This window comes from Palaemon carinicauda, chromosome 24 (assembly GCF_036898095.1).
Source record: "Palaemon carinicauda isolate YSFRI2023 chromosome 24, ASM3689809v2, whole genome shotgun sequence".
In the NCBI taxonomy this organism is placed as follows: domain Eukaryota; kingdom Metazoa; phylum Arthropoda; class Malacostraca; order Decapoda; family Palaemonidae; genus Palaemon; species Palaemon carinicauda.
The window spans coordinates 13,723,315-13,738,389 of NC_090748.1; the positions used below are offsets into that span (position 1 = coordinate 13,723,315).

General features: G+C 31.0%; 2 protein-coding genes across 3 annotated transcripts in view; both read right to left on the bottom strand.

Moving 5' to 3' along the window:
* The window catches only part of LOC137618093 (sulfide:quinone oxidoreductase, mitochondrial-like), a 296,155-nt gene that overhangs the window by 127,047 nt on the left and 154,033 nt on the right, over positions 1–15,075 (bottom strand). The window lies entirely within an intron of this gene.
* The window catches only part of LOC137618091 (uncharacterized), a 431,863-nt gene that overhangs the window by 2,101 nt on the left and 414,687 nt on the right, over positions 1–15,075 (bottom strand). For both annotated transcript variants that reach the window (XM_068348072.1, XM_068348071.1), the window contains exons 22-30: positions 13,493–13,609; positions 13,076–13,213; positions 12,520–12,643; positions 10,308–10,434; positions 10,005–10,151; positions 8,536–8,749; positions 5,839–5,995; positions 4,005–4,081; positions 3,692–3,760 (exon numbers count right to left, since the gene is read on the bottom strand). In XM_068348072.1, coding sequence (XP_068204173.1) covers positions 3,692–3,760; positions 4,005–4,081; positions 5,839–5,995; positions 8,536–8,749; positions 10,005–10,151; positions 10,308–10,434; positions 12,520–12,643; positions 13,076–13,213; positions 13,493–13,609 — 1,170 coding nt within the window. The remainder of the gene's footprint in view (positions 1–3,691; positions 3,761–4,004; positions 4,082–5,838; positions 5,996–8,535; positions 8,750–10,004; positions 10,152–10,307; positions 10,435–12,519; positions 12,644–13,075; positions 13,214–13,492; positions 13,610–15,075) is intronic.

Genomic DNA, 15,075 nt, shown 5'->3' on the forward strand with positions numbered 1-15,075 from the left:
GCATTAGAAACTTGGAGCCTTAGAACATAAGCTAGTTACAACTCAAAGAGCTATGGAAAGACTAATTATGGGAATAAAACTAAGAGACAGAAAAAAGAGAAGAGCAACATGGATACGAGAGCAAACTAAAGTAGAGGATATTCTAACAACATGGAAGAAAAATAAATGGACATGGGCAGGATATATGATGAAAATGACAGGCAATAGATGAACATTAAGAATAACAGAATGAGTCCCTAGAGATTGTACAAGAAGCAGGGGAAGGAAGAGAAAACGATGAATTGACGAACTAAGAAAGTTTGAGTGTGGACTGGCATAGAAAGACCATAAACAGAAGCAAGGGGAAAGACATGTCTGAAGCTTTTGTTCTGCAGTGGACTAGTATCGGCTAATGATATATATATATATATATATATATATATATATATATATATATATATATATATATATATATATATATATATATATATATATATATATATGTGTGTATATATATTCATCATACCGTATATATGTATATATACAGTATATATATATCTATATATATTGTATATATACATATATACAGTGTATGCATATACTGTATGTACATTCACACACATAATACTGTATATATATATATATATATATATATATATATATATATATATATATATATATATATATATATATATCTGTATAGTTATATGATTGTTTTTTCACTAACAATCATGATTTTCATTTTTAAATAAGCCTCAAATACCCTTCAATATCGAATTTATTATGCCACGGGATCTCAAACACACACTCACACACACACACACACATATATATATATATATATATATATATATATATATATATATATATATATATATGTGTGTGTGTGTGTATTATTTGTATTTCAGAATCATAATAGGAATCACAAACTCTTTAAAAGTTATTGATCAAATATGTACTGTATTTTGTAATAAAGAATATACTTTATGTGAAAGACCTATTTCCATCTCTTATACACTCATGAATAATGCAATACCGGTATGTAGAATATATGAGCAATAGGGCAATTAAATTAAATATAAAACCAACCTTTCTTAATTGAATTATCAATGAATGAAAATTGAGCAAGAATATTATTTATGGATAATCATAATAGCTTAAAATGAATGCATGAATTATTTAGCTATTTCTCCTTTTAAGTAATGCATTGCTTATACAGTGGATATTTACATTTTGTTTTTCTCTTAATTATAAATTAATTTATTCGAAATAAAATCTTGAAATAACTATCTATAAGTAATTTTACTGATGATAGAAGCATAAATCACATACCATCGAGAATTAATGGAATTACAAATAATGATTTATGAAGAAAGGGGTAAAATACCCGGATTTGCGTGATACATCTTTCTACAATATTATGTACATTAATTTGTTAGCTAACAATGTTCAAGAGCTCCTATAGTGTCAAAGCTTTCTATAATCCTATGAAGGTTGCTGGAAGTTGAGTAACATAATAATGAACTTCTTGAGAACAATAATGCAAAAGATCCACCTTTTTGTCAAATAAAGATTAACCTTTGTATAAGAGTTAAACATTAGGCTTTTTATAAAAAGTTCCACCTTTTTGTCAAATAAAGATTAACTTTTGTATAAGAGTTAAACAGACTTCTTATAAAAAGTTCCACCTTTTTGTCAAATAAAGATTAACCTTTGTATAAGAGTTAAACATCAGACTTTTTATAAAAAGTTCCACCTTTTTGTCAAATAAAGATTAACCTTTGTATAAGAGTTAAACATCAGACTTTTTATAAAAAGTTCCACCTTTTTGTCAAATAAAGATTAACCTCTGTATAAGAGTTAAACAGACTTTTTATAAAATGTTCCACCTTTTAGTCAAATAAAGATTAACCTTTGTATAAGAGTTAAACATCAGACCTTTTAGAAAAAGTTCCACCTTTTTGTCAAATAAAGATTAACCTTTGTATAAGAGTTAAACAGACTTTTTACAAAAAGTTCCACCTTTTTGTCTAATAAAGATTAACCTTTGTATAAGAGTTAAACATCAGACTTTTTAGAAAAAGTTCCACCTTTTTTTCAAATAAAGATTAACCTTTGTATAAGAGTTAAACAGACTTTTTATAAAAAGTTCCACCTTTTTGTCAAATAAAGATTAACCTTTGTATAAGAGTTAAACATCAGACTTTTTATAAAAAGTTCCACCTTTTTGTCAAATAAAGATTAACCTCTGTATAAGAGTTAAACAGACTTTTTACAAAAAGTTCCACCTTTTTGTCTAATAAAGATTAACCTTTGTATAAGAGTTAAAAAGACTTCTTATAAAAAGTTCCACCTTTTTGTCAAATAAAGATTAACCTTTGTATAAGAGTTAAACATCAGACTTTTTATAAAAAGTTCCACCTTTTTGTCAAATAAAGATTAACCTTTGTATAAGAGTTAAACATCAGACTTTTTATAAAAAGTTCCACCTTTTTGTCAAATAAAGATTAACCTCTGTATAAGAGTTAAACAGACTTTTTATAAAAAGTTCCACCTTTTAGTCAAATAAAGATTAACCTTTGTATAAGAGTTAAACATCAGACTTTTTAGAAAAAGTTCCACCTTTTTTTCAAATAAAGATTAACCTTTGTATAAGAGTTAAACAGACTTTTTAAAAAAAGTTCCACCTTTTTGTTAAATAAAGATTAACCTTTGTATAAGAGTTAAACAGACTTTTTATAAAAAGTTCCACCTTTTTGTCAAATAAAGATTAACCTTTGCATAAGAGTTAACAGACTTTTAATAAAAAGTTCCACCTTTTTGTGCAATAAAGATTAACCTTTGCATTAGAGTTAAACATCAGACTTTTTGTGAAAAGTTCCACCTTTAAGTCAAATAAAGATTAACCTTTGTATAAGAGTTAAACATTAGACTTTTTATAAAAAGTTCCACCTTTTTGTCAAATAAAGATTAACCTTTGTATAAGAGTTAAACAGACTTCTTATAAAAAGTTCCACCTTTTTGTCAAATAAAGATTAACCTTTGTATAAGAGTTAAACATTAGACTTTTTATAAAAAGTTCCACCTTTTTGTCAAATAAAGATTAACTTTTGTATAAGAGTTAAACAGACTTCTTATAAAAAGTTCCACCTTTTTGTCAAATGAAGATTAACCTTTGTATAAGAGTTAAACATCAGGCTTTTTATAAATTCTTTACATGTATCATAGAGGAAAAATTCAGTTATTTCTTGTTAGTTACAATTATCACAGGTGCTCCAAGGGGGAAAGCTAAAATATGTTGCATGTCAAAGGAGTTATTGTTAAGAAGCTATTTCCAAATAAAGAGTAGTTTTGTCAAGCATTATCACATCTATCAAGAATCATCCGCCTGAGGAATTTCAAAATAATCACATCAGAAATCTTAAATAATTTAGACAAAACTAAAAATTATTAAAAAAAATACAGTAGTGTTTCCAATTACATATGTATTATTTCATTAATTTTAATGGAAACTAAATATAACTAATGATATAGGCCTATTCATTTACTTTAGCGATACGTGGGCTACTACATTGATGAAAAAAATAATGGAAATGCTATCCGATCAGCAGTTGTCTTTGAAATTAAAAAATTGGCTTAAATGGACAAGTTTACAATAGGATCACAATTAACCATATAAAAATACTTAAAAGACAAAAAGATAATTACTTACCGTCTGAGAAAAACTGCCCAACCTCGAAATTATGTTCTTCAGTTGAATATATTCGTACTTGAGTCGGGGCTAAGTCACGAATAAAGAGTAAAAATACATGGATTACTTCTTGTATTCATTAAAAAAAAACAATTTTCTTTGATATATTCAGATTCTGACACAGCTATAAATACTAATAAATTTCAATAGAAATTGAAAAAAATACAAGGATCACTTTCTTTTATTCATTACAAAAAAAAAAAAAAAAAGATTTTCTTTGATACATTCAGATTCTGACACAGCTATAAAACTATTAAATTTCAATACAAATTACCTTCATGAATATTCGAAAACATTCCAATTCCATGTCCAGTTCCATGTCGGTAATCCAGTCCAACCTCATACAGGGGCCTGATTGAACACAAAGGAAAGATTTTTTTTTTTTCAGTATTTGTTGCAGAGAAGAATTTACAATAATTTCGATTTAAATTTGAATAAGATGAAGAATCACATAAAATCAAAATCATTATTTACTATAATTGATAATAATACATTCTATTTTTTTTTAAATTTTATCAAGGAGAACCAGGCTGCATCACAGGAGTTATGATAATGAAATTTCTACATCCATGAAATCTAAATGTTTAAAGGTTTAAAGGCTGATCATGAATGACAGGGGCAAGAGACATTGATAGAGCCCTATCGAGTAGGACAATGCCCTGGAGACTGGCCATATATACATATGATCAGCGCCCAAAACTCCCTCTCCACCCAAGCTAGGACCAAGGAGGGCCAGGCAATGGCTGCTGATGACTCAGCAGATAGACCTGTAGGCTCCCCCAAACCCCACATCCTTAGCTCACAAGGATGGTGAGATTGCAGCGACCAAAGAAACTAACAAGTTTGAGTAGGACTCGAGCCCCAGTCTGGCGTTCACCAGTCAGGAACGTTACAACATCGACCATCACATCAACAAAAAGGGGTGGACAATTTAACACATTGTCTTTTAATACATTAAAGACAAAGAGAAGACATTAGGAGAATGAACTGAATTTCAACACATTATTCTATTACTGGGATACAAAACTGAGATTATTTTTTGGGACATTGGAAAGACAGGAAATGATTCAAAGCATAAATTCTGAATTTACTATTCATTATGAAATGAGATATCTTCAAGCACAAATTGGTGTTACTGAGGTATAGATATGAATAGAAATTTAACTAATCTTATCTAATGATATGCCCAGTTTGATTATCTTATTCTTTTAGACACGAAAAAGATGACAGGATGAGTCAAGTAGTTTTTGTACGGAAGTTTCCAAGATTTCCCAGACCTAATTTTTTTTCTAGAACTTGTCACCTCTGAATGATTGAAATGGCATATGTTTATGCAATGTTTGCTTGCCAAAGGACAGAAAATATTAAGCTAACTTGCGTCCATTTTAGATACCCAAGATGCAAGCTATAATGTTGAAATTATATCATCTGTTTCAAGATTGTTGAGAGAAAATTCCATGATTGTCTATATCAAGTTATGTTGAGAAAAGTGGTATTTTCTTATAATAGACGAATGTATGGATTGTCAAAAATACAATGCAAAATAATACAATAAAGATTATCTTCACAATAATTTTTTAGGAAAGATTTGCGTTTTGTTGAGGAAATTCCATTTGCGTATAGTGCGTTTTGGTGATTTTTTTGTTTTTGTTACTAGATGTGGGTTGTTAGTAGTTAACTAGGTTTAAGATGTGGATTTAGTGAATATCATTTTTATTACTGAGAGAGAGAGAGAGAGAGAGAGAGAGAGAGAGAGAGAGAGAGAGAGAGAGAGAGAGAGAGAATATGTAGTATGACTGGGATGTAGCATTGGAATAAGAAAGTAAAATTGATCGCTTGAAAAAAAAATGGATAGAGAGTTTAATTGCTGCAATAAAACTGAAAAGTTTTTATTACTAGAAAATTTATATTAAATTAGTTAATATGAAACTTAGTATTAATTACACAAATTTATGATGTTAATGGTAATGCATGAGTTGAAAAATGCCTGGACACGCAAACACAAAACACAAATTATTTGAATAAAAGATTGAAATTCTAGAGTAATTGATTACAAAATTTACCAGCAAGATGTAAAATGTTCAAAAGTAAGGCCTAAGCATGCTTACCTGCGAGCAATGATATCCACATCTCTGTCACTCGTGCCCTCTGGGAAAGTCAAGATAGCTAAATCAACCGCCCCCATTAGGACTCTCGTGTAAGCCTCTTTTTGGAATTCTGTAGGTTCTCCATAGTGCATTGTCCGAGTTACGTCTGTAGTTCCATCTGTGAGGGAAACATTTCAATTAGTTAAGTAAAATCCAAAAATCAAGTTTTATAGTCAATAATGAATTTGGTTTCCTTTTGCCATGAAGGATTAATGAAAAAAGTTCCACTTTACTGTTCATATTTGGAAAATACAGTATTTGTTTGTATAATTTCACATAAAAAATATATAACCAAGCAGTAAATTCACACTAAACTCAAAATAAACTAGAATAACAGAGCAGTAAAGATGATTCGGTATGATTTTCATGTTTAGGAATAAAAGAAATAATATTTCAAAACAACCTGTAGTATGTTGAATACCAATTTTGTGATAAATAGTGAGTTCAAGGTTACTCTTTATCTTCCAGTAGAGTGAACAATGGTGCGGATTTTACAAGTTTGAACCTTAACAAAATATATAAAAAGAAAGATAAAAGACAACAGTAGTTGATAGGATTATAAGTAGGGGTTGTGAGATTGATTGATTGACCAAGGCTTGGAAGGTATGACAGGATGATGGAAAGGTTCCTAAGTACCGGGTGAGGAGAAACAATTGGTTCTTTGTATAAAGGTAATAATAAGAAATGTCATCATAAGAAATGCAGGACCATAATTTCATTTTGCATACTGTACTAAGGTAGTATATAATAAGATTTTGATTGTAAAAGTTAGACGGTAACAGAAGGACTTATGAAGGAAAGAACAGTGTGAGGTTATATTATTATTATTATTATTATTATTATTATTATTATCATTATTATTAATATTATTATTATTACAAGCTAAGCTATAACCCTAGTTGGAAAAACAGGATACTTTAGGCCCAACGGCACCAAAAGGGGTAATAACCCTGTGAGGAAAGGAAATAAGGAAACAGAATAGTGTGCTTGAGTGTATTCTCAGGCAATATAACTCTAACCCATGACAGTGTGAGACCATGGTACAGAGGCTATGGCACTACCCAAGAATAGAGAAGAATGGTATAATTTTAGAGCGTGCTTCTAGAAGAACTGCTTACCATGAAAAGAGTTAATTGTAAGCTGGTGCCAAAGTCGAAATGTAAGAAAGGTTTGTTGAACCAATTCTAACTTGTGGAGACAGTTTAGATGTTGAATAGGGAGGAAAGAAAAAAATGTGAGAATAATTGATGAAGTGGAACATGGGGCAATATAAAGAAGTGACAAAAAGGTAATTCGGTAATGAACGATAAAAGAATATAAACATATGATCATTCAAGAGTGCAACTAGGAGGAAGGAGAGGAAGTCCAGATAAATGTTCAATAGATAAGCGGAAAGATACTTTAAAAAAGAGGGGCTTTGGTACCATTGAAGTACTAGAATATGGATCAATGATAAAGAGTATATATGAGGATGGGACTTGTATGTTTATGGAGCAACGAGTGTTGTCGCCGTTTTACTGCACAAAGGCTTCATCCACAATCTAACAGTTGAAGGTTGAATATAGCAGTATCTATTGTTGTTGTGCTTTATATGAAGGTTTGGAATAGCTGAAAAAAGCACATTTTTGAGAGACACACATCTATGAAATATACGTCAACATCCTTGAAATAGTTATGTACTTGATGAAATAGAATTTAAGGGACGTTAATAGGTAAAAATGACCAGAGCCCTATTTATTAAGTTTACAATTGATACTTGAATTCACTCCCTTAATTTAGTGAACTTTCTCACCACTAACAGACTTCTCAGGGGGGACAATCTCGTCTTATACAGGGACAATGATATAACGTGAAGCCCTGGGTAGCCTACCCTTTATGCTCCAATTATATAAGACAATTATCAATTATTAATGTAAACCAAATATTAAGAACTCTCTTCCATAATGCAATCCAGGAAGTGATAAGGTATAACTGACCAAAGCAGGGAAGAACTTAAAGCCAGAAAAGGGGAATCTTAATATCAAATTATTAGAACAAAACACTTGAAAGAAAATGGAAAGACTATAGTTTGCTTCTCTAATTCTTAGAGAGGTTTCTTGATGTAAAGGAGATGGTTATTTGATTATCAATAGAAAATAGTCACCAAGGGAAAACAGGACCATGATATGAGAATTCTAAAAGAACATTATATATTATGAAAAAATACATCAGCAAATATCACAATTCGGTCTATGAAAAATTGAATGGCACGTAGGCTAACTAAACTTAGGACTACCCAAAACTTGATGTGGAGAGAAACTTTGTAAAGATTATAAGTTCAACTGTTTGGAAGTAATGGATGTACAATTATTTTATCGATTCTTTTCAGTAGGAGACTTTAGTCTTGTTTTGAATTCTTTAATAATTATTAACGATATAATAATAATGATAATAATAATAATAATAATAATAATAATAATAATAATAATAATAATAATGATGATTTTCTTATGTAATAATGATTAATTATATATTATTTTTAATATAAAAATTCAAGATTAAATATATCATAAAATCCATTTATGCTTTTATTGCATGCTAGCTTCATTTTCATAATGAAGAAAAACTGTAGAATCTACACATGAAAAACATCAAAGACTGTTGTATAGTTATACTGACCTTTGTATTGGCCGCCGCTGTCGAGTAGATAAAGAGAATCAGTGGTAATTTCACGATTCGTTTCGGGTTTAGATTTGTAGTGAATAACAGCACCGTTGGGTCCAAAAGCACTTATTGTCCCAAAGGAAAGACTCATATAATCCTCTTGCTGCATTCGTAATTCTTCCAGCTTATCCTGAGCTTTCAATTCATCCCATGTCTCGCCTTCTGGAATCTGAAGAGAGAGTTATGTGCATTAGAAAAATGAGAGACTGATAAAATTAGGGAATCAAATACATGAATGCCAGCAGTTTATGACCCCAAAATTACATGTATTTAGAATAGTAAAATAGCTGCATGGAGTTCTTGAAAGAATTCACATAGTGACGCCTTTCCTAGGACCTAAAGGATGCTACCTTAAAAAAAAAAAAAAAAAAAAAAAAAAATTGCCTGAGGAAAAAAACCACCATAGCCCTCATTTGCATAATCCTCTGAATAAGGCTTTGAAACTGTTTGTAACATTTAAAATTACTTTTCCTTGTATGTTTACGTTTAACCTAACCTAACCTAACATACCTAATTGTGCAACTTTACTTTTGTAGGTCCTTTTACGGTCGAAATTAGTAAAATATTGACTACCACTGTTGATTGCATCATTAATTGTTGTTATGTAAAGCCACATCTTTCTCCAGAAATGAGATGACCCTTGGCTACTCATGAAGACATGATATACTTGTTTCAACTTTCTTCCAAGAGACATCTTGTATAGTTGCATTTAACATAATTTTTTTTAAGAAACAAATTTAAATTGGTTTATTTATTTATTTTTTTTTTTTTTGTCTGCTTTGGTTCTGTTTCCTTCAATGCGCACTTTGATAGACAGGGGCTGCATTTCTTCCTGTTTACCTCCACTAATTATCATCAACCATCAATATCAAGACCACATTCAAATACAAATTTTCAATCCTTCTCTGTATGGTTATAAATATCGATCAACATAACATAATTTTATATTGTTCTTAATTTTCCTTGAAACAATAACTTGTTTTTATCAAATTATTTACGCTAGTTGTTGACAGTATTTTGATGACACTGAAACCAATTACAAACGTCTACGAAAAGCTCTTTTATTTATAAATTGAAGAATCTGAATTTGAAAAGACCGTTACTTTATAAAACCTGTGCCCCCATCCAACAACATAAGCACAATTCTTTCCCATACACACATTCACTGAAAAATATTACTTAATAATCAAATCTATTAAAACACCATTAATAAAAAAACTTCAGGTTACACCTACATAATTTCTATTATCATATCATTTCCTAAGGATATTAACTCTTAACATAAAATTATTCTATGGTAAAGCTGTACAGCCATTGTAGATTTACCAAATCAAAGTTTTTAGAATAATCTCATGATTTTTTTTTTATTCTACTATGTAATTGATTCTTTGTTTACATTTAGACTGGAAGGAAATTATTCTTACCTCTTTGTCCAATATGGAGAGGAACTCACATAATGCCACAGCATCTTTCAAATGTGCATTTATCATGCCACTAATTTCAACAGGGTTTTTGCGCGCCTTCATTAGCAAGACTGGAGAAATGGTAACAAAACGTTTTTCTTCAGGTACCTGTGTACAAAATATGATTGCTATAAATTATAGACCAGAAATGTTTAATAAACAATTATTAAAGAACATAAAGAATGACTTACAATTTTGTTGATATGATTTGTTACATTTATCTCTTCATAAAATTCATGAAAAACTAAGTATGAGTGGACTTACAGCTGAATATATGGCATAAGAAACACCTCCGGAGTAAGAGTATTTAGATGGCAACATCACTTTCGTGGTTCCATGATCAACCTCCAGTGCTTGTAAACGATTCAAGATGGTGGAATATCCACTAATCCTGTTTGAAAAAAAAGGAAGCCGATAATTATTTACTACATTCGTTATCTACTGAGGAACATCAAATGTCGTCATAGGTTAAAATGGACTGCTTATGCCATGTCCTGTAGATAATTGTTTATGAAAATATGTATATCTATTATCTCTGAAATACAGGTGACAATCTGATGATTACCAATACAAGAGTAAGTTGAGGACTCATAGTCTTATTGGCCTAATTATAACAGATATTATTTAGCTAATTTTGAAAGTGCATAACTGTTTAAGCAAGAGGGCCAACTGCTCTATATACTGTACGTATGAAGAGTTTAGCGGGGACAACTAGGTCACAGATGTAACAATCTCTGAGAAAATTAAATAAATCAAGGTAACAGATCTGGGTTTAGAAGAGGTAACCTTTGGTGACTTTGATTCCACTAACCTGGACAGAGTGAAACTACTTCCTCAACAAAATTAATGTGCTTATTGCCTATAAAATTTCTCTGTAATAGATATGATGCTTTGCTTGCTTATATTTTTGCTGCTTCTAAGAAGTGAAACAAAAAGTCAGTAGCGATATGGGCCAATCTGCTTTTCCTGATTATCCAATTTAGTTTGTAACTGTTCTGACATTGCAAGAAATAGGAAAGCTTTTAGAGATGAATACTTTATAAATGGAAAAGATGAGAGTTCATGGACTGAATTCTAAAACATGAAGATGATGTGCTTTGCAAATGCCATTCATAAAGAATATGATGAGAGTAGGGGAAAGAATGGTATCTTGGGAATGATGACATAAATGCAACATGAATAAGGCAGTCTTAGATAGATCAAAGTCACCTTTCTCTCTTTGAAAGACTGAAAAACACTCAAGATTCCAAGTGAAATGGTAAAACAGAGTATTGTTAATTAAACTGAAGATAAATAAAAACATTGGCTGTAGTTCATCGGAAAAATTTTCAAGGTATTGTGAGGATATACGATCTAGCCCAGTTATTTTTCTGATCTTTTAGAAATTTCTACACTGGAGGTTACTTTCTGTCAGTAAGAGACAGGTTGAGAATTTGGTTGCTCTGATTTAGTCCAATCAAAATAAACAGTCATAATGAAGACAAATTTCCTATTTCTGGACCCAGCTATACTGTGGTGTACGCCTCAATGGAAAGAAAGGAAACTTAATGTAATGAGAAGAAAAAGTACATTTCTAAGAGGTAGTTAGGCTGGGCACAACAACTTGGCATAAATTTGGTTTATTCATTCGAGCCTGATGAAATTCTTAAAGTTTCCAAGAATGACATAAATAAAGAAATTGATTTTGAATTTAGAAAGACTCTTGTATGGAATAGATTTTCTGTGGCTCCTTTTGAGATTAAGTTTTGCTTAAATCTCCTGTGTCCACAGTCATAGAGCGGAGGAAATTGAGCGAGGCCTAAGAAATGTTGGTTCCAGTTTATCTCTTGGGATTTGAGAAGATTACGTCCGTAATATAACAAATGATATTCTCATTTCTCTAATGCATTTTCGTGATAAAGTACAGACCTGTTCAGACTAGTGTCTTGCTAAAGGAAATGTCTCTCAGTTGAGTTTCAAGGTCATTATTCATATTAGTATATTAAAGCAAATTATTATCTTTCAAAATAATTCGCTTTCTTATTATAAAATGTTTGGCACTGTGGTGGAAAAGAATACACTAATATGAATATAATGAATACATACCACTAAATTTTAAAGGCCTTGAATTGATTGTATAATCAATTCAATTAAAAAAGCATTACTATGATAAAATTCTATTTTTAACATAGAGAGAGAGAGAGAGAGAGAGAGAGAGAGAGAGAGAGAGAGAGAGAGAGAGAGAGAGAGAGAGAGAGAGAGAGAGAACAATTATATTTATTCATATGGGTTACGGCAAGACTTACTTAATGTTTCACAATTAGGCCTACATTTTCTTTATAAGCTACAATCAGTGAATGCTATCACTCTATCCTAATGAGCACGTGTACTTCATGTAAATTCCGTTAGACAAATAATTCTTTATTATATTATATTTCAATGTGTGAATCTGCTATAGAGAGGTTTCAAAAGGGACAATACAGTAAATGTTACTTACAAAACACACTCCTCTTCGCCACATCGGTTGACGTTCAGGTGATTGTCCACTGCTGGTGTAATCTTACCATTTGGAATGAGCAATTCGACATTATTTCGACTGATGAACACATATGCCCGGAACACTGTTGGGTAATGTGCAATGCTGTATATTTGATGCACGGAATAGCTATTGTATATGATAATGTATCTCTTACTACAAAATATATTTTATATACCTTATAAGTAGACAACTCTCTTTTTAACTATCAATTACCAAAACTAGCAAGTATAGCATTAAGCACAATGCATATACTTCAAAAAGTTTCATTACACAAAGTCTAGAATGATTTTCATGGCAATTTTGCATCTCTTGGAGTGATCATTTATTGAAAAGGCTGCAAAATCTGGAAAATCTGGCTGGATTGGTTAAATTTTCAGTGAAGATTTTGCTTTAACAGTATAACATTATGAAAAGCTTCTCAGTTTTTCATAGTAAGAAGAGAACAAACCCCTTTTTCATTTTCAATTTTTTCTTTCAAGGTATAATAACAAACAGAGATTATGTTATTACTTACTAGGGTTATATGGGGTATGGCTTCCACGAAGGTTTAGAAGCCATGCAATCTCATCCAGCTGTGATAGGACCAGTAGGTCTGCCCCTTTGCTTTCCATTTCTGCTCTTACCTCAGCTACTTTTTGTTCCCACGGTTTTCCTAGAAGCATTGAATTAAATTTTAATTATGAAAGTAAATATTCACACATGGACCATTTTTGTTACTGAGATTTCATTTGTTTAAATAATAAATTTTTCTCTACCTGATATTTCAGCACAAAGTATTAATTGTCTTCCTTAATTTTCATAAAAGTTAATAATACTAAAACCAAATAAACTTGAAAAATGTATGTATATAGTTGTTTGTAAGGTGCATTCCATGAAAGAAGCTGGAATCAAATTAAACTACTACCAAAACAAGAAAAAAAAAATGACTTACCAGCAAACTGCAGCTCATGAATAAAGATAGGATCCTCAGAATAGGAGGGTCGTTCATCTTCGGGCCACACTAAATCTACTAAATTGGTTTCCTCTGGATTGAAGTCAATTCCCGCTTCTGTGTATAAAAGATATGATTGGAACTTTCAAAGCCATTGTTTAAAATCTTTATTAGATAAAAAGGAACATAAATTAACTCAGGTATAGTATTTGAAAATGACTTAACAAAAACTAGCTATCAAGGAAATTACTTTTAGTGACATTACATTGGTCATTTTTGCTTTCCATAGACTGACTAAATCCACTAAGGATTCATTGGCTAAATTCATCAAAGGATACCCAGTTCCTTGTGATGCGCAGTGTCTATCTAATTAAGGCAAGTGATCCCTGCCTGTCCATACTAATTCCAGTAAGATTATATGCGCTAGGCATCAGTAATTAAAAGCGAAAAGACATCACCCTGCAGCCATTGACTTCATAAAGATTAACTATTGACTTCAAAGCTCAAGATAGAGACGACAGGCGAAATCTAACTGAGGCCCTTTGCATCGATAGGCATAGGAGGAGATGGTATGATTGATATATATATATATATATATATATATATATATATATATATATATATATATATATATATATATATATATATATATATATATATATATATATATATATATATATATATGTATATATATAACCACACAGTATGTGACATTACATTATTTATGGTCATTGATTTGATTTCAAATTTTTTGAAACTTTTTCATCACTATATTCAGCTCAACGTTATACAAATATGTTTAGATAAAATAAATGACACCTCGTCAAATACTAAGCACTGTGATGTACAGTTGGACACAGAAGTCCCCGGTACATGTCGCTCCAAAGAAGTAAATCCTTCCGCATTCTTACTTTACAGCAAGTAACCAAACTAGTAGTGTAGGGAGAGATGGCAGAGGTGGTTGGCGGGGCTAAACAGGAACTCATAAGGCAGTAAAGGTATGTCTGGGTGCACTTCCTCAGAGTGACGTGTACCAGGAATTCATGTGCCCAACAGTACTTGTAAGGTTTATAGTAGGTCAAACTACCTTTTCGCAAGGCTGCTAAGTATGCTCACAGTAGGCTACTATGATTACTTTCTTTGGACAAAAAATTAGTGATTTCACTACTGCAAAAGTTTTGTTGGGATAAGCATTTAATGTACTTCATCACTGAACATTTGTTGTTCTCCTATTCTTTAATATTGTAAGGTCCTAGCAGCTAATGGTTGTACAAGGCATAAATGACCAACTTCAATTAATGATTACCTCAGTAAGGCAGCCTACTTGTGAAGAATTTCATTGACAAAGTATTAAAATTGACTAAAAAACTAGTACTATCTTTTTATGACCTAACTTTAATAAGATCATATGAAATCAGTCCCAGCATACTGCAATCAATTTCAAAATATCGGTTAGTCGAAATCTTTCGAATGACATTCATGCCATAAGACTAACTGTGCCAAAGATCGTCAGTGAGTGCCATCTCTTCATTTTAGAAATAGCCATAGTAAAGTTTAAGCAAATGAACTGGTCAGTGCTATAG